The sequence below is a fragment of the Chrysemys picta genome, chromosome 9 (assembly GCF_011386835.1).
Source record: "Chrysemys picta bellii isolate R12L10 chromosome 9, ASM1138683v2, whole genome shotgun sequence".
Classification (NCBI taxonomy): Eukaryota; Metazoa; Chordata; order Testudines; family Emydidae; genus Chrysemys; species Chrysemys picta.
Window position 1 is genome coordinate 91,615,526 of NC_088799.1, and position 20,886 is coordinate 91,636,411.

The 20,886-nt window shown below is 40.3% G+C and overlaps 1 protein-coding gene and 1 long non-coding RNA gene across 3 annotated transcripts in view; one reads left to right on the plus strand and one right to left on the minus strand.

The window, feature by feature from the left end:
- Positions 1-3,471: 3,471 nt before the first annotated feature.
- LOC135973455 (uncharacterized) lies at positions 3,472-5,348 on the minus strand. Its single transcript, XR_010590294.1, has 2 exons — positions 5,052-5,348; positions 3,472-4,259 (listed from the first exon to the last, which is right to left on the minus strand). It is a non-coding gene; the product is annotated as an uncharacterized LOC135973455 (long non-coding RNA).
- A 115-nt stretch (positions 5,349-5,463) lies between these two features.
- Positions 5,464-20,886, plus strand: part of CUL4B (cullin 4B) — a 34,827-nt gene continuing 19,404 nt past the window's right edge. The window contains exons 1-9 of one of the 2 annotated variants that reach the window (XM_008173065.4): positions 5,464-5,566; positions 6,692-7,198; positions 10,671-10,786; positions 15,999-16,102; positions 17,146-17,215; positions 17,758-17,831; positions 19,448-19,610; positions 19,714-19,803; positions 20,131-20,213. In XM_008173065.4, coding sequence (XP_008171287.1) covers positions 6,988-7,198; positions 10,671-10,786; positions 15,999-16,102; positions 17,146-17,215; positions 17,758-17,831; positions 19,448-19,610; positions 19,714-19,803; positions 20,131-20,213 — 911 coding nt within the window. In that variant the 5' untranslated portion in view covers positions 5,464-5,566; positions 6,692-6,987. Of the gene's footprint in view, positions 5,802-6,691; positions 7,199-10,670; positions 10,787-15,998; positions 16,103-17,145; positions 17,216-17,757; positions 17,832-19,447; positions 19,611-19,713; positions 19,804-20,130; positions 20,214-20,886 lie in introns of both variants that reach the window. The other variant, XM_005307411.5, reaches the window with a different exon arrangement.

Below are 20,886 nucleotides of genomic sequence, written 5' to 3' on the forward strand. Positions count from 1 at the left end.
CCTCGTTATTTTTACATAGTCATTTTTCAGAGTAATATTGTGCCTTAAAATAGTATATAGTGATTATTTTTCAAATAAGACTCGCTCTGCAGCGCCAGTATTTGTTATAAAATACACACACACACACACACCACTTGAAAAAATTAAGGCTATTTATTTCAGAGAGGAGACAAAATAGAGGCGACAGGGTAAAGGTATACTAAATAATTAATAATCTAGAGATGATAGGGTGACTAGAAGAGCTTGATCTTTCTCATAATAAAAGAACAGAGACATTCCGTAAATTCCAGAGTCAGCACTTAAAACCGATAAAAAAAATTACACATACAATTATCCTATGGAACTCATTGCCCAATATATCACTGAAGCCAAAAGGATAGATATTTATATAGATATAATGAGAACACTCAGAGGTCAAATAGTACAGATTTTAAAAAACCCTAAAGTTTGGAAAAGATATAAATCATCATGCTTCAGGGCATAAGCCAACCTCTACATGAGAAGTATTAGGAGGAAACTTTCTCTGTGAGCAGGTTATTCCATAATTCTTCTAAAATATTTCTTACATCTTCCTCTGAAGCATTTGGTAATGGCCACTATCAAAAACTGGATACTGGATTGCAAGGACCATGGGTCTGATCAAGTATGGCAATTTTTATGTTCCTCTGATGCTAGGGCTGAGATTTTGCTGTAAACTACATTGGACAAACTGAGATCTGAAGGTCTCATACCGGAAGTCTTCTATTTTACATTTTTAAATAATTTCTTAAAATTGGCAGATAATTTAAATATATTTTAAATTGATCACAAACCCATTGCACTGTAATAGGTCCACATTGATTATTTTTCCTTGTTACCTGCTAACATCTGACTACAGATTAATCACTTTGATACATGGATTGAAATGTTTTCTTTAGTACCACTATCAAAATGTTATTAGCTATTGCTAAGGCCCTACCAAATTTCCGGCCATGAAAAACACGTCACGGACCTTGAATTCTGGTTTCCTGTGAAATCTGTTGGGAGTTTTTTTGTGCTTTTACCATATACAATGCAGATTTCACAGGGAAGACCAGTGTTTCTCAAATGTAGGGTCCTGACCTAAAAGGGATTTATTGGGAAGGTCACAAGGTTATTTTAGGGGGGTCATTCAGAGCTGGATGGCCAGAGAGCAGCGGCTGTTGTCCTGGTGCCCTGCTCTGAAGGCAGCGCCCCGCCAGCAGCAGCACAGAAGTAAGGGTGGCAATACCATACCATGACATCCTGACTTCTGTGCTGCTGCTGGCAGTGGCTCTGTCTTCAGAGCTGGGATCCCAGCCAGCAGCTGCCGCTCTCCAGCTCTGAAGGCAGCTGCCACCAGCAGCAGAACAGAAGTAAGGGTAGCAGTACACAACCCCACTACAACTCCTTTTTGGGTCAGGGCCCCTACAGTTAAAACATCGTGAAATTTCAGATTTAAATAGCCGAAATCATGAAATTTACTATTTTAAAAATCCTATAACCGTGAAATTGATCAAAATGGACCGTGAATTTGGTAGGGCCCTAGCTATTGCACAATAGAGCTTTTATTATGCTTTCAGAAGCACTGCTTGTTTGTTACTTGCAGCCTTAACACTGCTTTCCTGGGTGTTATTCCACTCTTTCAAAAAATAGTTCTTCAAAAAGAAACCAGAAGTAATTATTAACATTATTGAACACAGAATATTTTTAAAACAACAAAAATCTTAAAATTAACCAGACCAAAAGCTATCCTTCCCCGGCCTTTGAATCCCAAAGAAGGCCCTATCTTTTGCAGGGTGGAAAAAGATCCGACTCTTGAAGACTGAACACTGGGGCTGGTCAGAGAATCTGTCACCGGAGGAGATCCTGGTGCCACAGGTGAGGACAGGGAAAGAGCCACCCCTGAAGGTGGAGGGGGAGCGGAACAGTAGCTTCCCATGAAGATCCCAGCTGCCGGAAGGGGGAATGGGTTCTGGTGAAGACAGTTATGTTTTATATTGTTGATTAGGACCAAATTATATTTTGTCTGGTGATGGTTGTGATAATGGATGTACAATCACCACCATGGTGATTAGCACAGTAAAAACCATAGATTAGATAGTTAAAATAGATTAGAGAATGTATCCATCAATCTTCTTCTAGTCTGACTAGACATAAATGCTTTGGTTCTTTATATTACTAATAGAAAAGGAAAATGTACATATGGGCTCCAATCCTACTCCTGTTGAAGCCAGTGGTAGTTTTGCCATATACTTCAGTGAGAACAGGATCGAACCCATATGCAAACTGTGAGGTTCTTTTCCCAGACAAAGTGAACTGGCCAACCTTGATACTGTACATTTAACTAGGGCTTAATACTTAATGAAATTATGGCTATGGTACACAGGGTAAAATTATACCTGCATAAATAGCAACATTTCTTCAAACAGTAAAATAAATATATGCAAGGTAAAGGATAAATATACAATATACAAAGATGAAAGAACTCCAACATTATATAAATACTGAAGTGTATAAGTAATTTAAAAAGCAATTACCTTGCACGTCATTTAAAAAAAATAATCAGGGACCTCATTTTATCTTTTGCACAAATAGTCGTTATTCTCTTACTGGAGTATGAGCAAGAGGGAAAATTTGTCACAATGACAAACTATTTCAAGAGGATTTTCTTGAGCTCTTTGGAAGACATTTATTTTCTGTAAAACAGCTACACCTTAGTAATCATAGCCTGGCTAGATATGGTAACCCTTTTTAGAGGATTACAGTTAAGAAACTACTATATTCACACAATATATAGATAGTATTAAGAACATAAGGCCAAATGTTGCCTTCGGTAACATTTGAGTAAACCTGGAGTAACTTCAGTGTAGAAAAATAAATCAGTGGTTTTACACCAGTATAACTGAGGGCGTAATTTGGCCCCGGGGTTCACATAGAGGTTTTTTCCAATGGGAAGTTAGCATCTCCTTTCTTCTGATAAGATGAACTCTTTCAGTCTCACTGGGTCCCAAGGCAGGACATCACTATCTATTTTCCAATTCCCCTAGGTTCTCTTCCACACATATGACTGTCTTTGGAGGCACATCTGCAAAGACTTCAAGGCTACTTTAGTTTTTGCATGATCTGAATTTGTTTGCATAGAGTGTCTTTGAATAAACCTCAAAGCATTTAAACTGAAGTTTTGTAATACAACTGTCCATCATTCTTAATTTCACCAAGATTTACACAGAAGCCTGTTTCTTAGGTTGCATAACACCTTTATTAGTAGAATTTCTATGCAGAGGACCTCATGCAAGCTGCTTTGCACTCTCAACTTCCAGTGAAATCACCTTTCAGGATCAGGTTCTAAATATACAGCATTTAGAATTCTTGAATAATTTAAGGAGAGGTGAGCAAGTGGACAATGAAAAGCAAACTGATAAAGACTAGCTAAACTAACTAGGCTAAAAAATTAAGTGATAATAAAAGCAACACTGTTATATTTTATCTTTATTATACTATTAGTAACCAATCAATTACACACTTATTCTATTATGCATCCACTCAAAAGCAAGTTCAAAATATCTTGCATCTGGAGAAAACACTCCTGAGTTATTTTTCCATCCATCAGTGCAATTAGGTTTTAGGACTCAGGAGTTGTTTTTCTACTATTCGGACGGGAAAAAAAACGTCCAGGAAAACTCAGTAAAATGACTTCCATATCTCCATACTTTCTGTCAAGATATGCTAACTTATCTTTTTCTATCATAACATAGCTGCCAGCAGTCTCTCTTTGAAGACCTCTTCTGCCCAAAAAACGCAGGTGCGTGAGCTCCTGTGAGTAGTCCTTTGACACTGTCTGCAGCAGCAGGGTCTGATAGCACCCACAGCTTGTTTTGTTATTTCCACAAGTATATCTCAGTCCTTAGTGACTCACAACAGTACACTTGATGGATTATTTTTTGTATTTTTTCGGATGATGAAAACACACCCGTAGCACAAAAGGGTGTTAAGAAAGCAATTTAATTATCTCCATCCTGATGTCAATGGTTCTGACTCTAAACCAGTGGTTCTCAAAGCTGGTCCGCCACTTGTTCAGGGAAAGCCCCTGGTGGGCTGGGCCGGTTTGTTCACTTGCCGCATCCACAGGTTTGGCCGATCGCGACTCCTACTCGCCGCGGTTTGCCGCTCCAGGCCATTGGGGGCTGCAGGAAGGGCGGCCAGCACATCCCTCGGCCCGCGCCGCTTCCCGGACCGGCTTTGAGAACCACTGCTGTAAACTATAAAAAAGCCAAACTTATTTTGATTAAAATTTGTTAAATTATGGCCTAATGCAAATTGTCACAAGAGTTATAATTTTCTAAAAAATAACCCACCTGATTCTTGCAAAATTAGCTGGGGGGGGGGGGGGAACCCTCCTTTTCCACTATAAGTCAACCACTGACTAAAGTCTGAAATTTGAGAGTAAGATCAAAGATACCATCATTTAAATAAGTCTAGCCCAACTTTCTAATTCAATTCTTGTTTGCATATTACTGTTTGCCATTGTGTAAGTGAGTGGTACCTAGTGGTTAAAGAACAAAACCCGGATTACTGAAATCTGGAATCTTTATAGCTCTACCACAGCTTTGGGCAGGTCACTGCACTTTAGCTGTTTCAGTCCCCCTGTTTGTCAAATACTTACCTGCTTCTCCAAGGGTTGGTGATGCCTAGTTAATATTGGGAGAGCATCCTCAGATGGAAGGCACTAGAAAAGTGCAAGTGTTCCAGAATACTTCCCCAGCTGTAAAGTAGGTCACTTACAGTATGCCAGCATAGGCACAGGGCCAGGGTGACAATGTACCTACATTATCTTGACTGTGAGTTTTTGCAGTACATGCACTGAATGGGGGAGCCACCCAGCATACCTGGGTGTCTGCCCCTGCAACCATTCAGGGTCCGGGCCATCCCCCCCCCCCCCACTCATTTCTGTGAAACCCCAAGAGGGGCAGGTAGGAAGACAACACAATCTGCAGCCCGAGGGACACAAAGCAGCTGAAGATGTGTGAGCGGGTGAGGTTCTGGGCCTGTACCTTGCAGGGTAGAGGTCAGACTAGATGATCAAGATGGTCCCTTCTAGCCTTCAAGTCTGCGGTCTCAGAGCGCAGAAGAACACGCCCTACACAGACACGTCTGCTGGAAAGGCTTAGAGCCAGGGCACAGACATCTGGCGACAGAGAAGGAATTTCACCCAGCTGCCCCCGGATCACGGAGGGAGGCAGGGCCGTGAGGCGACAGGCATCCCCCCGCGCACACAGCCCAGGAGAGGCAGGCCCGGGTCAGCCCGGCCCTAGGCGGGAGCGGGCAGCCCGCGAGCTAAGTGGGCGGGGAGCCGTCCCCTCCCCCCGGGCCGGCTCTGCCAGCGCCTGTGGGGAGGGCAGCGGCTAAGGGGGAGGGAGCAGTCCCAGGGAGCAGCACCAGGGGGCACCCCCGCCGCCTGAGCGAGCGTGGGAGAAGCCGGGCCCAAGCCGCCCCATCCCCGAGCTGGACAGCGGGAGTGGCCCAGGCACCACGAGGGCCTGCACGTACTTCTCTCGACAGGGCAGAGGTACGGGAGCCGACAAGGATCACACCAACCCCCTCCAAGGGCTGGGGTGGGCGGGCGTAACCCAGGCACGGGACCCTACAGGGAACCAGCCCAACCCCTCCCTCTGCTCCCGCCACGCGGAGTCGGGCTGTAGCCACGCCTCCTGCCGTACGACGTACCCCACGCTCCGGAGCGCGAGGGGATAACGAACCGTCCCGTCCCCCGGCGCGAGCAGCCGGCACCATGATCACTTCCGGTAGGTCAGAGGGTAGCGGAAGGGGTGGTAGAAGGTGGCAGGTTACGCCAGACGGCGAGTGGGGAGAAGGTCCCGCAGGGAGGCTATTCCTCCGCCACATACTTCGGGCTGTCGGTGGCGAGAGACACTCTCCCCCTCCGGCCTCCACCGCTCTGGGGCCCTCGGTAGAATTTCCGGGCGGTTGCCTCCCAGAATGCCTGGCGGCCGGATGTGCCGCCATCTTTAGGCTCCCTCTCTCCCTTGTATTGACAATAACAAGCCCCGATCCGTCCCGTCCCCCCTCCCGGGAGAGAGAGAAGGAGGCAGAGAGGGGGGAGGAGGGAGAGCGGGGGAGCTAAAGCGAGAGGAGAGGAAAAGGCGAGAGGGGCGGGGGCTGAGGTGGAAGAGAAGGAAGGAAGGAAACGGGCAAGGGAGGAGGTGGAGAAAGGGGTCTATAGACAAGAGGGAGCGAGAGAGACTCACTCCCCCCTTTTATTTCCTCTTGAAGAAAGAGAGTAGGAGCAAAAGAAGGAGAGAGTGAGGAATTGAGAGACCCCAGTGGGAGCAGAAAAGGTAGAATACAGGTGTAAAGAGGAGGACTGGGAGAGGCTAGTGGGTGGAGAGAAGAAGGAAGAGAAACGCTGCTGAGAGACGTAGAAGCAAGAGAGGCATGAGAAACTACTGAGAAGAAACAAAGGAGCAGCGAAGAGAGGAAACAAGTGATTCTACCGAGAGAAGAAAGTGAAGGAGGGGGGGGACTGAAAGACTCTGCTGGCAAAAAGGAGGAGTTGAGAGACTCCTCTGAGAGAAGACAAACCAGAGACTGACTCTAACTCTCTCTTTGTGTGTCACACCAAAAGAATTTGATGCCCCTCAGTCTGTTCACCTCTGTGTGTTCATGTTTCCCACAGGTTTCTCTTCCCCCAACCCCCCAGCAGCAGCTCAGGAGGTCAGACCTGCCACTGATGGTAATAGCAGCAGCAGCTCCTCCTCCTGCAAGAAGAGAAAGTTAAACAACAGCAGCAACAATTCTGAAAGAGAAGAGTTTGATTCCATTTCCTCCTGCTCCTCTTCTCCTTCCAAAAACAACTCATCATCATCTTCCTCCATCATCACCACCTCCTCGGGGGGCCCCTCATCCAACCATCACCTGCAGAAGAAGCTGCGCTTTGAGGACTCCTTGGATTTTATTGGACTAGATGTGAAGATGGCTGAAGAGTCTTCCTCATCCTCTTCTCCTGCTGCATCTTCTCAGCAGCAGCACCAGCAACAGCTCAAAAATAAAAGCCTTTTAATTTCTTCAGTGGCAGTGGGGCACCATGCAAATGGCTTGACCAAAGCTGCCTCCTCCACGGTCTCCAGTTTCGCCAACAGTAAACCTGGCTCTGCCAAGAAGTTAGTGATCAAGAACTTTAAAGGTAATAACAAGCCATAATTTGTCCTCACCTTTGATGAGTTGACACTCAACTCATGTGCTATTTCAACATGACAAGCTATCCAGTTGGCTTGTAAATAGGCTTTATTGGAAATACACTTCTGTGGTGAACGCCTGAATCTGTATGTAAAAAGGAAAATAATCTCTTATGGTGTAGACTTGCCAAATCTAATGCACACTTGGAGGCAAACTCCATCATTTGGGATTACTTTTTAAGGCAGCTTTCATTGTGTCTCTTGAGAGGAAGGATTTGAGACCTCTTACTCCTGATTTTTGCTTTTAAATCAACCTTATTCAGAATGATACCATTTGATATCCCTAATGTAGTAATTCCAACTCCAGAAACAACAAATAGTTTAGTCCAGGGTGTTTGACAGGTCTCTGCAGAAGATAAGATAATTGTCCATCTCATGGTATGGTCTCTGTCTATTTTATTTCATTTTTAAATAACTTAAATTTGTAGGTGATTACTAAGCTTTTATGATTGAGCTGCTCTTCCCTTTCCCAGGTCTCTAAATGGATTGGCATACTTTTTTTTTTTTTTCTTTTCCTCTCCTTGTTGCTCCACTTCTCCATCCTCTCACCAGAAGAATGTGTGCTGCTCTTGTTGCTTGAGTTTTGGAGTGCTATGTGAGGCCAGGTAGCATTGTGACAGAGCTGATTGCTGCAGAAGCAGAGAAGCAAAGCTTGGGCTGATGTGATGCTGCCTGAGAGCTATTTCAGCAAATAGCTGCATTATGGGCCATTATAGGAGCAAGTAGGGAATGTGCATAGCTTTCAAGGAGCTGCCTGTCACTTTACCTGAAAACCATGGGCAAAATCCAAAGTTCATGCACCTTTTCTTGTTTCTTCCCTCTGCACCACCTCATGCTAGTCTCACACCTTAATTCCCTACCCCTATTCTACTCACTCACATTGAACAAACGGTGGTTTATATAACACAGGGGTCGGCAACCTTTCAGAAGTGGTGTGCCAAGTCTTCATTTATTCACCCTAATTTAAGGTTTTGTGTGCCAGTAATACATTTTAACATTTTTAGAAGGTCTGTATCTATAAGTCTATAATATATAACTCAACTATTGTTGTACGTAAAGTAAATAAGGTTTTTAAAATGTTTAAGAAGCTTCATTTAAAATTAAATTAAAATGCAGAGTCCCCTGGACCAGTGGCCAGGACCCGAGCTGAGTGCCACTGAAAATCAGCTCACATGCCGCCTTTGGCACGTGTGCCATAGGTTGCCTACCCCTGATACAACATTTGCATCCCAAAGGATACTGAGGTGCTTCTTCATATGCTTTAAAGATATACAAGAGGAGAGGAGTTTTTTATCTTATTCAGGACAGTAAGTTTGTAGTGCATCTATATCTAGTGCTAATTTATGGTGCTTAAATTAGATTATAACTGTGCTCTGTGGTATTCATGATAGCACTTATGAAAAGTTCTTCCACCCTACTGCGGAATGCACTATCCTCATTTAGTTTGACTGAGTTCTGGAATTTTAGGATGGTGATGCATGATAGTGAAGTCTAGTCTTTGTTTATGGCTTCTCTTACAGGTCATAGGTGAACGGAATATGGCAGTAGCTTTTCACAACTTACTTAATGTTTGTTAATGTTGTAGATTACACATTCTTGTGACCACTTGTTGCATATTATGAATTGTTGTGTTGTCTGACACTTAAAAAAATTACCACCTCTGTGACTACTATTTATTGAGTCAGCATTAAATGACAGATTGAAAATATTTTTTTAATTATGCCCTTATCTGTGTTACTAATAACACCGTATTAAAATTAGAATACATTTTAAAAACAGTAATTTTTCACTGTTTTATTTATGTATTTCTTTTTTTAATTCACTCATCTTGGACAGTGAAAGTGGGCTAATCACATTTCTACTTAGTTTCCCATTCAGGTTCTTATGCACTAACATAATGCTGGAATATTGCCAACACTCTAGGAAATTACTTGTATATATAAAACAAAATACCTGTCTCTATTATGACTTTCTCTCCTCCCCCCCCCCCCCCCCCCAAAAATCACAAATTTCTGTTGTCTTAATTTTGTTTAAAAACTGGGTTTGCAACACCCAAACTATGGGCCAAACTTGACCTGAAAGTGTGCATGTCTTTCTCTTTAAACTCCCTCCCCTCCCTTCCTTTCCCATATCCCAATATTCCTCCTGGAACAAAGACGATCACTTAAGTATTTTTGTTTTTAGAATTCTAAGTGTGCTCTGTCCTGAAACCTCTGATATTTTTTGATGCCTTGAGATGTGGCTATGATCCTGGCTGAAAGAGAGTGAGAACCAATCGTTTAGGCATCTCATCCATTTGTGTTAATTGTTCAGAAGGGTTCCTGTTGAACACTACAAGGGATTCTCCATCTCATAGGTGTTAAGGTCTCCACTTCTGCTGCACTTCTAGCCCTTGCCAGAGACTAGTGTTACTCACAGGATCCTGTTACTGAGCTAATTAATATTAATTTTTTTCATTAAAAAAATCCCCAAATATTTCTATAAACTTGCTTTAGACAATCATTTTGTGGTTAGATTTATGATTTAAAAATCAAACTCACTGCAGCACTGAGGATTTGACTTTGGAGATTTTTGTTAACCCGTTTTACATACTTTTTTGTTGAAGATAATGTACAGTGGAAGAAGGCTGTACTAAATGATAGTGGAGTTGAATTTTTCCAAGTTTGACGTACTTGAACATAAAGAACAGGGCTTGAAAAAAATAACATACACCTACTGGCCAGAACCTGCAGACCTAGGAAAACACCACTGCATTGGTTCAGATTGGAAGGTTTTCTTTGCAAACAAAGGTCTATAATCATAATGTTTCCTGTGTAAATATAGCTTGAAACCTGCATAAATTGGTGGGATGAGTCTCCTTCACCGGTTTCCCACTTGGCCATTGTATAGATGTTTTTCAGGTTGTGAGGAAGAGTAGTACATAATAATTACAACGTTCTTACTAGGTATATACAGTTGTCTGTCTTGGAACATCTGTCATACATATCTAAAAAGGGCTGGCTCCATCTTACCAACACGTGATGATCAATCTGTATGTCACTTTCTAATTATTTTGTCCTGTGCTGCTAGCCTAATAAAAAGTCAGTATTAATGAAAGTATAGACTGACAATATTTTTTCACTTGAACTGTTAAGTCATAGGTATTGCAGTGTTTATAGACCAGTGTCTGGTATCTGCTACAAGTGCTGTGATGTGCAAGCACAACAGGGTGACTTGAAGACTGAGAGTTAAGTTGAAACTTAGAATTTCCTTGCTACCTAACAATGAAAGCAGAATCTGATATATGCCTAAAGAGACTTTCTTCATGTATGTTTTAGTGGAAGCTAGAGTGTTTTTGCAAATTTGTCATCTTCACATCAGAAAACAGCTGGAATTTTCTGCTCTCCTTAAACAGGATCTCAACCTTTGTTTATATCCTAGATAAACCTAAATTGCCTGAAAACTACACAGATGAAACCTGGCAAAAATTGAAAGAAGCTGTGGAAGCTATCCAGAACAGTACTTCAATTAAGTACAATTTAGAAGAGCTCTATCAGGTAAGTGGGCCCGGTCTATATTTAAAGCCCTTCAGTCTAAATAAAATCTGGATATGCTCTGTTCATTTTTCATTTCTCAACATGATTTTTATGATGATTAAAAAAAAAAGGAAATATGACAATTTGTAGTTACATTCCTAGTGAACAAACTATTTACTTAGAACAGTTTCTCAAAGTGAATTTAAAAATCCAGAATAAAGGATTTGCAAGAGCTAAAGTTGAACTGAGAACCTTTTTACCTGCCAAGAGCGTAATCTAAGGTGTGGTTTCCCTTGCAACAGTTGACACGAATTAAATAAGGCAAGGAGCTGTATTCCCTTTACTACTGCTTTTGAGTTTGTGCTGTGTAGCTGCTCAAGGAGAAACATGAAATCCTAAAACGTTTGGTGTTTAGGTAAGAAAAGGACAACTTGGATTAAAATGTAATCTATTTGTGTCTGTCTAAACACAATCTGTTCATAATTTAGGATCATAAACAACCATTTAAAAAAATCATTTAACTTTTAAAGTAGGTGTAAAATGTGTCACGATATTTCCTCATGAAAATCATATTCATTTGGTTGTCATTGCTTGCCATTAGAATTATGTATATTTGACAGTGAAAACATTCAAACTACTTTTCCCCGCCCATCATTAATAATGATTAGTTTGCCCTGATTATTTATTTTATTTTATTTATTTTTAAAGAATGCTGTCAGGTCTAAATTGAGTATTAGACCTTTTTTTATAAGCTCTTCAGTCTTTATATAATTACATTTCTGTTTCTGCATTCTTCATGTACAGTTACTTAACTAAATTTGTTTAGTCAAAATAACTGGGACTTCCTAAACTTAGGGTTTTTTTGTACCACCTAGTGCTGCAACTAGTTATAAAGAAGTACTTCTATTCTTTGTTCTATTTTCAAGCTTTTATTGTTTGATAGGTTTTCATGTTTTTTCTCAAAAAGGTGAATTTTGAACTCCAGCAAATATGTGATGACATTCTATTTTTAGGTCTCATTGAAGTTTGGGATGGGTTGAATTGCCTGAATATGGGCTGATTTTTTTTTTATTTATTTTTTTTGGTCATTCCCATGTTCCTCCCCACCCACTGCATGTTACATGCACTTTAGATTCTTTGTTTAGAATTTTTAAATCAAAACCAGCGAGGTTGAGAAATTTCATGTTTGGCACGTGCATGGTTCCACAATAAAGAGTGCCTTCTTTGCAGCATTTGGAGGAATTGATGGCAAATGAGATACACGTGCAGTTGTTGATCTCAGGGTATTTCACCTCAGTACAAATAGGCTTATACTGTATTGAATAATGCAGAACTACAAATAAACGTGTTTTTAAAAAATAAAGTGAATCATGGGCTAATCTACCACTCAGAGGACAAACAAATCAGTTAACTAGTTGAAATGACCTTTATCTACAAAGTCCTACTGAAAACCTTGCCGCTACTTCAAAGTAGTAATTTTAAATGAAGTTGCCTTCTTGGAGGTTAATATCAAACCAGGTTTCTCTGTGGTACTTATGCTCAAGGAGAGTGAGTTACAACTACTTTGAGTGTCATGACTTTGAATATCCTGACGTGTTGAAAATCTCAGCTGTAATGTTACAATTATTTAAGTGACTAGGAACATTGTCAAGTAGACTAGGAACATTTCATACTTGACTGCCCTCTAAGTTGAATCTAAAAATAAATGTCTTAATTTAAAAATAGTAATAGTGATTGCTAGTATTTTAAATGGTAAATAAACCAGTGCTGCTTGTGAACAGCTGCTTAGTAAATGGATCTGATTCCAAATATGCTTTGGCAGACACCATTATCTAAGCAGAGAGAGGAATGGCCAAAAAAAAGCCTCTAGAGGTTCCTTCCAACACTCTTCAAAAGGATTTATTCATATTTTGTTTTTGAACAGAGCTAAGCTTCTTGGTTTGACACATCTGTTTGCCAGTAAAATCCCACCAAGTGAACATTTTTTAAGCCTTTAATTTTTTAGACCACTAGCCATTAGCACTGTGTTGGTTCTTCTACTTCTCAGGTTGAAGTTGGGGAAGAGTGCACATAGATAAGCAGCTAAATAATCCTGGAGAACTGAAAGCTTTATACAAATGTTTATTTTTCAGAATAATTTTCTTCAGTACATCAGTACTAGACTTGGGCAGTAATTCCCTGTTTTAAATGTATGATTACAAATAAGAAAGGTCAGCTTTTTAAATGTTTATTGAAGTACCCATTGCTGTGTTCTTAGACAGCCATGTGTGGTTTTCCTCCCTGCCTTCTCTTCTTCCTTATCCTCCCCCAAAACAAATGTAAATTTCACAATACCCAGATGAGTCTGGGGAGCCTTGATCCCATGTCCCGAGTATGGCTAATATATCTGAGAGTGCAGAATCCCGAGGCAGGGTGTCTTATTCTGAACAACCCACTTCTGTGAACGGCAAGTAGGTAGTGTGATTATTTGAAGTGTTACCACACAAGACATTCTGCTATTGCTATTATTTTAAATATTGATCTAGTACAATGTTGCAGTAGCAATTATATAGTATCGGTGGAGATACTTCCATTTAAAAGCACACGGTTTTCAGTGGAAATTCCCTCTATCTGCCTGTTTTAAAACAAAACAAAAAGCTTGTCTGTTTTTTTCTGAAATTTCACACTGTGTGGAATTTTTTCTCCATTAAAATGCATGTATTTTGTATTTGATTTCTTGTGTCAAAACAAAAGGTTTGAAAATCCTATTTGACACAAGCGTGTCGTGAATTTTCCAATACTTACGACTGTGTAGAACTCCAGATATACATGTATATGTGTGAAGTTTCATACATTAAAATCATCTGAGTTTTATTTCACTTATTACACATTGAAATAAATACACCTGGGATGAAATCCATCCATTCATAATGGGCCTGTAGAGGGTCCTCCAAAGTGCGTAAGTCCTTGCTATCCATGCAAAGAGTGGGAAACGGAGCATTTATTTATGCAGCAACTGTTTTCTAAGGTCAGGGAGGACTCTGTAACACCTCAAAATAGGCTGGCAAAGAGGGGTGCAGATCAGGAGCAGATCAATTGGCCAGAAACCATTGCCCTACGGAGTATGGAGAGCCAGCCATTGTTACTCCTGCTTATTAGCTAGAAGAATGGGTGCAGAGGGATTGTGCATCTGGCTTGAAGGTAGTGTTCCATATTTCCAGCCCCCAGTAGTCATCCCCCTTCTCTCCCCCTTCCCCCCCCCCCCGCCCCCAGCCCATTTGGGTGGAAGAGGGGTTACATTTTGTATCCTGTGTTTACTTGAAAGTTTGATCTGACTTCTCACATTTTAATGATATGTAAGTTAGAAGCTGACAACGTAGGCTATAGTAGCATGAGAGAAAGGAAGAAAACTCCAACCCATATGCCATCAAACTGAACAAAGAACTGTACAGTGGTTTTCTGTTAGATCTGTGGTTTTCAACTTGTGGTCCATGGACCCATGGGATCCACAGACTATAATTAAGATTTCCAAAAGGGTCCGCACCTCCATTCAAAAAATGTTTAGGGGTCCACAAATAAAAAATGGTTGAAAACCCTTATGTTAGATTCATACAATTTAAAATATATATATATATATCAAGAACTCTCAGATATCAGGAAATTCAGTTCTGGCTTTCCCGGCAGCCAGAACTCAACCATTTTGTGCTTATATAGCATTTTGTATATGTGTTGTTGATACATCTTGCTTTCATGACTAAAACTATATTGAAAAAATGATGAATTCTAACTCCGTAAATCTGCGTCCCATATATATTCAGAGTTAACTGTTTCTGACAAAGGAAGTTTGTACTACTTTTTACTCCCTGTTCATCCTTTGGAGCTAATATAATTGTGGGTGAGTGAGCAGCATTCATTTCACAGAATTGCTAACTTTGGATTGTAGAGTCTTTAATGCTTTACTGTTGTTGCAGAAGCTAGAAAGAACCCAACTTAACTGTCAGATCCCACGCTGAGTTAGTAGTGAACTGAGCAAATACAGTCTGACAATCATGGAGACAATACATGTGGAACTAAAGACTAGCTCTTCTACAGATCTCCACATATTCTTACACAAAAACCTTGTTAACCTAACTGTTAAAGTTGTTCATGTGCATTCTATGTAAACACAATCAATATAAATTAGGAAAACACCAGGTGAGGGTCCATCCACATAACAAGCAATGTCACTTCACATTGCCATTATGCCTACAGACTTTATCTTAATTGCCTTTTACTTCCCATTTAAACATCCAGGATGCATGGATTCATTTTTTCTAAATCACACCCAAATGCTCATAGTTAACTATGCCCTCAGGTAGTTTAAGATATTTTATTGAGAAAGTATAGAACACAGAGCACTACCAAAAAAATCTGAGGTCATAATTAAGCCTGTGTGACCTGGAGAGATGTTGCAGGATACCTCAGGATTTAGAGGGAACTTGAAGTGGGGAGTGTGAAAGGGTGACAGTGGAAATCATGCTCTCTTGCACTAAGGCTTCCCTGTCTCTCCCCGTGGAACAGCAAATGGCTTGGTAAGTTTAGTAGCTCATAAAATAAAACCTTAAGTGTCTGTGCTTCAGAGTAATAAAACCCATAAATTGCTGGAAAATTGAACTACCTTTGTTCCTTTAGGGACAAATCCCGCGTTTCTCACTTGGGCACTTAATATAGGTCTACACAGCAGTTAAGCACCTGCAGCTGGTGTGGGTCCGCTGACTCGGGCTCACAAGGCTCCGACTGCAGGGCTGTAAAATTGCCGCACAGAAATTCAGGCTCAGGCTGGAGCCCAAACCCTGGAGCCTCCTGAGTGGGAAGGGTCCCAGACTCTAGCTTGAGCCCAAACATCTACACAACAGTTTTTAACCCGGCAGCCCAAGCCCTGTGAACCTGCGTCAGTTGACTCAGACCAGCTGTAGCTGTGCCACAGGTCTTTTATTCCAGTGTAGACGTATGCTAAGGCTCCTGGTGAAGTCTGTAGACACATGGGTTGTGAACTGTTTAGGGGCAGGCCCTTTCTGTGTCTTCTTACTGCTGTAAAGTGCTTTGTACATCTACTGTGCTCTGTAAGCAGCAGTGTGTAATGTAAAGTTCAAGAGCGGTAGATCTTGCTCAAGGATCAAAAACAAACATATCATGCTATTATTATTTTTTTTATGGAAGCCATATGGAGAAATTCATATTTATCTTGCTATATCTGTTTCATTATTTATTTTAGGCTGTCGAAAATCTCTGCTCCTACAAGATTTCTGCAAACTTGTATAAACAATTGAGACAGATTTGTGAAGACCACATCAAAGCACAAATTCACCAATTCAGAGAATATCCTTTAACTGAAAGTCTTTTCATCTGCCAATCTCAGAAGTCATGTTTCTTGTGCATCAGTTGATGGCATTGGGGAGGTAGCATTATCTTATAGTTTGGCATTGTGGAAGATAAATGTTTGTAAAGCCATTTGGGATCTTCACAGAGAACAATGAAGCAAAATGAATGCAGTCCCTGAACTGTTTTATTTATAACACACTTCTATAGCACCTTCTAAGTATTAGCAATGGCATCAACTGTTGTAATGCACAGGAAGACACCCAAAACTTCTTTATGTGCAGGTAAACAAAGAGAATTAATTTCAGCAACTTTAGTTTTGAACTGTATTAAGAATCTAGATATATCTAGTACTCAGTTACTGGTTTGGGATCTTTAAAGCTTTCCTGATGAAATGGAAAATGGACTATTGCTAGTACTTTACCAAGAGGCAGACTTTCAATAACCCACTAATTTTACACCTGCATATTTTGTGCCCACAATAAAATGTGGATGCAAATGTTATGTTTAGATATGTACCTATAGGATTTGGGGTCACATGTTTGGTATCAGACACCTTAATTCTGGCATTTGTGCTTGGAAATGATCTCGTGTGCAAACTTTGTAAGTTTGAGTCCTTCTGAAAATATGGCCCGAAACTGTAACATTCTGTATGTTTACACTTTAGTAAATCATTGTGTCTGAATAAAACAACATATAATGGAAATTTTCCATATGCTAGCAAAGTACTATTGTTAATGGAGATTAGGCTTCTGAGTCCAAACATTTTTGTTTTTGATAATGGGACTTCAGCTCCTGAGTGATTTTTAGGTGCTTTTAATAATTTTACCCTGGTCTTGAACTACTGTTAATAACCATGACTCTAATAGAAATTAAAATAGCATATGAAAAAAAATTGCGATCCTTTCCAAAAGGTAGCTAGTGAATTTGTGATGCACTCTACTGAAAGTATTGTGGAAAAGCAAACAAGTAGTGTTGAGCTTTTTGTGTAGCTAATGTCAGCTATGGGATTTTGGTCATAATTTTCTTAACTGCCTTTTCATGGATTCGCTGGACAGTGTTCTTTTTCTAAAGAAAATAGACAAATGTTGGCAAGATCACTGCAGACAAATGGTAAGTTTTTTGTTTTTGTTTTTTCTTTTAAAAACAACCTTGTCTATTCCTGACAGTTTACTTATCTCGCTCATACTTTTTTTTACAAATACACTTTGTGCTTCTGAAATGTTATCTGATGTCTAATGTAAAGGCTTCCTTTATAGGAGGAAATGACATCTAACTTGTTAGAAATGAAACTTTGAAAGCACTTCCCTGAGATGTACTTCTGAACATATGGCTTTGGTCTTGAATAAACATTTGAAACACACATTGCGTGTGTGTATATGCTAGCCTTTCCCCTCGTGTTTGTAACTCGGAGACTAATTCTAATTTTACCCTTGATTCATGTCTAAATGCTGTTTTGCATTCTTTCCCACCCTAAATCAAATACTAAATATCCTGTTGATCATCTTACTTAAAACATCCCACTGCATACTAATAAATGCAGAATACTCCCAAAATTGTTGGTAATTTTGGCACATACACATATATAGGTATATGGCATTTCAATTTCAACTAATATAAAAATGCTGGTGACTTTTTCCCTCCTCCCCCAACAGATCATGATTAGGAGTATCTTTTTGTTCCTGGATCGAACTTATGTTCTTCAAAATTCAATGCTACCATCTATTTGGTAAGGATGCAAAGAATAAAATAGATTTTTTTAAAACACACTTTCATACTGTCTTACTAGTTGAAATATAGGAATTGCGGCTAGCTTATAATTTTCTGTCCTCCTTGAAGAGAGAGATGTTTTGAATTTCATTTCCATAAAATGTGAGAGTTTTGCAGTGACTAATACCAAATTTTAACTGAACTGATACCATCGAACTCCAGTTTGCATAATACAAAAAAGTAATTGAAAAGCCAGGATTTAGGGTCACAGGTACACTACAAAGGTAGTGAGGATATTTGTTACATCTGTAACATTCTAAAGATACAATGCTTTAAATATATTGGATAACGAATATGTACAACTCCTAATTTTATAAAGGGGTAAACTAAGGGTACGTCTATACTTACCTCCGGGTCCTGCAGTAAGCAATCGATCTTCTGGGATCGATTTATCGTGTCTTGTCTAGACGCGATAAATCGATCCCAGATCGATCCCGGAAGTGCTCGCTGTCGACGCTGGTACTCCTGCTCCGCAAGAGGAGTACGCGGAGTCGACGGGGGAGCCTGCCTGCCGCGTGTGGACCCGCGGTAAGTTCGAACTAAGATACTTCTATGTTATTAATAACTACTGTGTTATTCACGTAGCTGAAGTTGCGTATCTTCGTTCAAAGTGGGGGGTTAGTGTGGACCAGCCCTAAGGTTACATCTACAGTACCAGCTAGGGCTGTGATTTCCAGGTCATTTACACATACTCACGTTAGTTCGATGAGAACTAGTGCAAGTATAAATAGCAGTTTAGCTGCAGTAGCAGAGGCAGCAACAGCATGGCTTACCCATGCCGAGTCCATACCTACAAGCAGGTTGTATTCAATATGGCTAAGCCATGCCACTGCTGCCACTGCCTTTGCTACCATGGCCACATTACTATTTATACTCACAATAGCTCTCATCAAGCTAGCCGAAGTCAGTGTATGTGAGCTGGGAAATCACAGATTTTTGAAAGTGAATTGCAGTGATTGGATGCCTCCATTTTGGGGCATCCAACTTGATATACCTTAAAGGTCTAACTTTTCAGAAAGTACTGAGCACCCACTCTCAAATCAGACCCATTTAAGGCATCACGTTGGACACCCAAAACTGAGATCCCTGCTTCCACATCACCATTCATCATTTAAAATCTTTGGTTAAGGACACCCAGTGCTAGAGCTGAGATTAGAACCCTGGCTTCCATTCCATGCTTAGTTCTTTTGACAAAACTGCTTTATCTTTGAATATATGCTAGTCTTAATATTAAATTGAGGAAATACTTTTTAAGGCACATCAGTTTTTAATCTTTCTAAATCCAGCTAATCCAAGCTAAGAATGGTTAATGTCCTAAAACAAGGTGATTATCAAAAATAAATCTCACTTGTATATGCAGATATGAGAATGTGTACAAGAATTTTACTTTAGATAGTTGCCTATTGTTGTATGTGTGCATTTACCTCTGAAATGGCTTAGGAAACTCTGAGAAAATAAATATTTGAGCATCAGAATCAAGAACGTGTGCTGTTGGTTTTTATTGTAATGGTTAAAAATAAAAAATCAGGGATGGTTCTGATGCAAATTATTTAAGAGGCTTTTTTCTCTTTTTAGGGATATGGGTTTAGAGTTATTTAGGACTCATATAATTAGCGATCAGAAAGTTCAGAACAAGACCATTGATGGCATTCTTCTCCTGATTGAGAGGGAAAGAAATGGTGAGGCTATTGATAGGAGTTTGCTCCGAAGTCTTCTAAGTATGCTTTCCGATTTGCAGGTGAGTACATTTTCTTCAGTTTGCAGAAAACTGAAAAAAGCATCACACTTGTATTCAAGGATACACTATGCTTTAAACTGAATTATTCTTCTTTATTCCGTAGATTTATCAAGATTCTTTTGAACATAGATTCTTGGAAGAGACTAATCGTCTGTATGCAGCAGAGGGACAGAGGCTTATGCAAGAACGAGAGGTATTTTATGTTTTAATCTTTTTCCTCTTGTTTGCAGCCACTGATGAAACATCTTAGCTAAGAGAGAGCAGAATAATGTGTTCCTATAGTGCATTCTCCTCATGCATAAGGGTAGCAGAAAATATTCTCAGCAATAGTGGGACCCACACATTTACCTTTTTAAAGAATGTACTCGTGGCAAATGTACTCGAGCACCATCACTGTAGGGCCTGGGGTTCTTGGTCCCAACATTGGTCTGTAGCTGCTGCTGTCAGACTTTGGTCTCAGCATCTCTTCAACTTTTCTTCATTATGTAAACAGTAAAATAACTTTCTTCCATCTTTTCAGGTTCCAGAGTATCTTCATCATGTCAACAAGCGATTAGAAGAAGAAGCAGATAGAATTATCACATACTTGGATCAAAGTACACAGTAAGTGTGTGATCTGCCTTGGCTTGGTATCTTTAGCCATTCGGTTCTAATCCTGTTGAAGGCTTTTGCCACAGAAAATAACTATAGTTATTGACTAACTTGTTTTTTGTATACAAATGTAATGTAAGCTGCCAAATGCTTCTCCTCTTCCCTAAAACTGCTTGGAGCCAATCAATCATTGTCTTATTTTGCACAGCTAACTGGAGTGGTTCAGATTAGAGGCTGATTTGACTTTTGGGCAATTAATTTGATTTGCGGGTCATTTTAGGGGAGAGAGCCTGTGTTCCTACTAGCAGTGGCAACTACCTGTATGAGCAAATACTCAGTTATCTTCCTAACGAAAGTAGAGCGGGGCCAGCAATAGTTATCGGGTATTCTCAGAGGGAAAACTCTAAACTAGTTAAAGGATGTAAATACCATTCAAGGAAGAAAACCCCTTGAATGTCAGTTTCTTAGATAACACAGTTATCACCCTGGAAACTTAAAATGAAGATTACCTTTCGGGGTGGACTCAGGTGCAGGAGGTTGCTGGTGGGGATGCTGGAATTCCCCTACTGAGACATACTTTGAGGCCACTGTTGTGGTTACTGGGAGGAAGCGGAGACCTGCAATAGGATGTATGGCCCTCTTTGAATATGTGGGCAGCAGGTCTTACATTGGAGTTGGGAGGGAG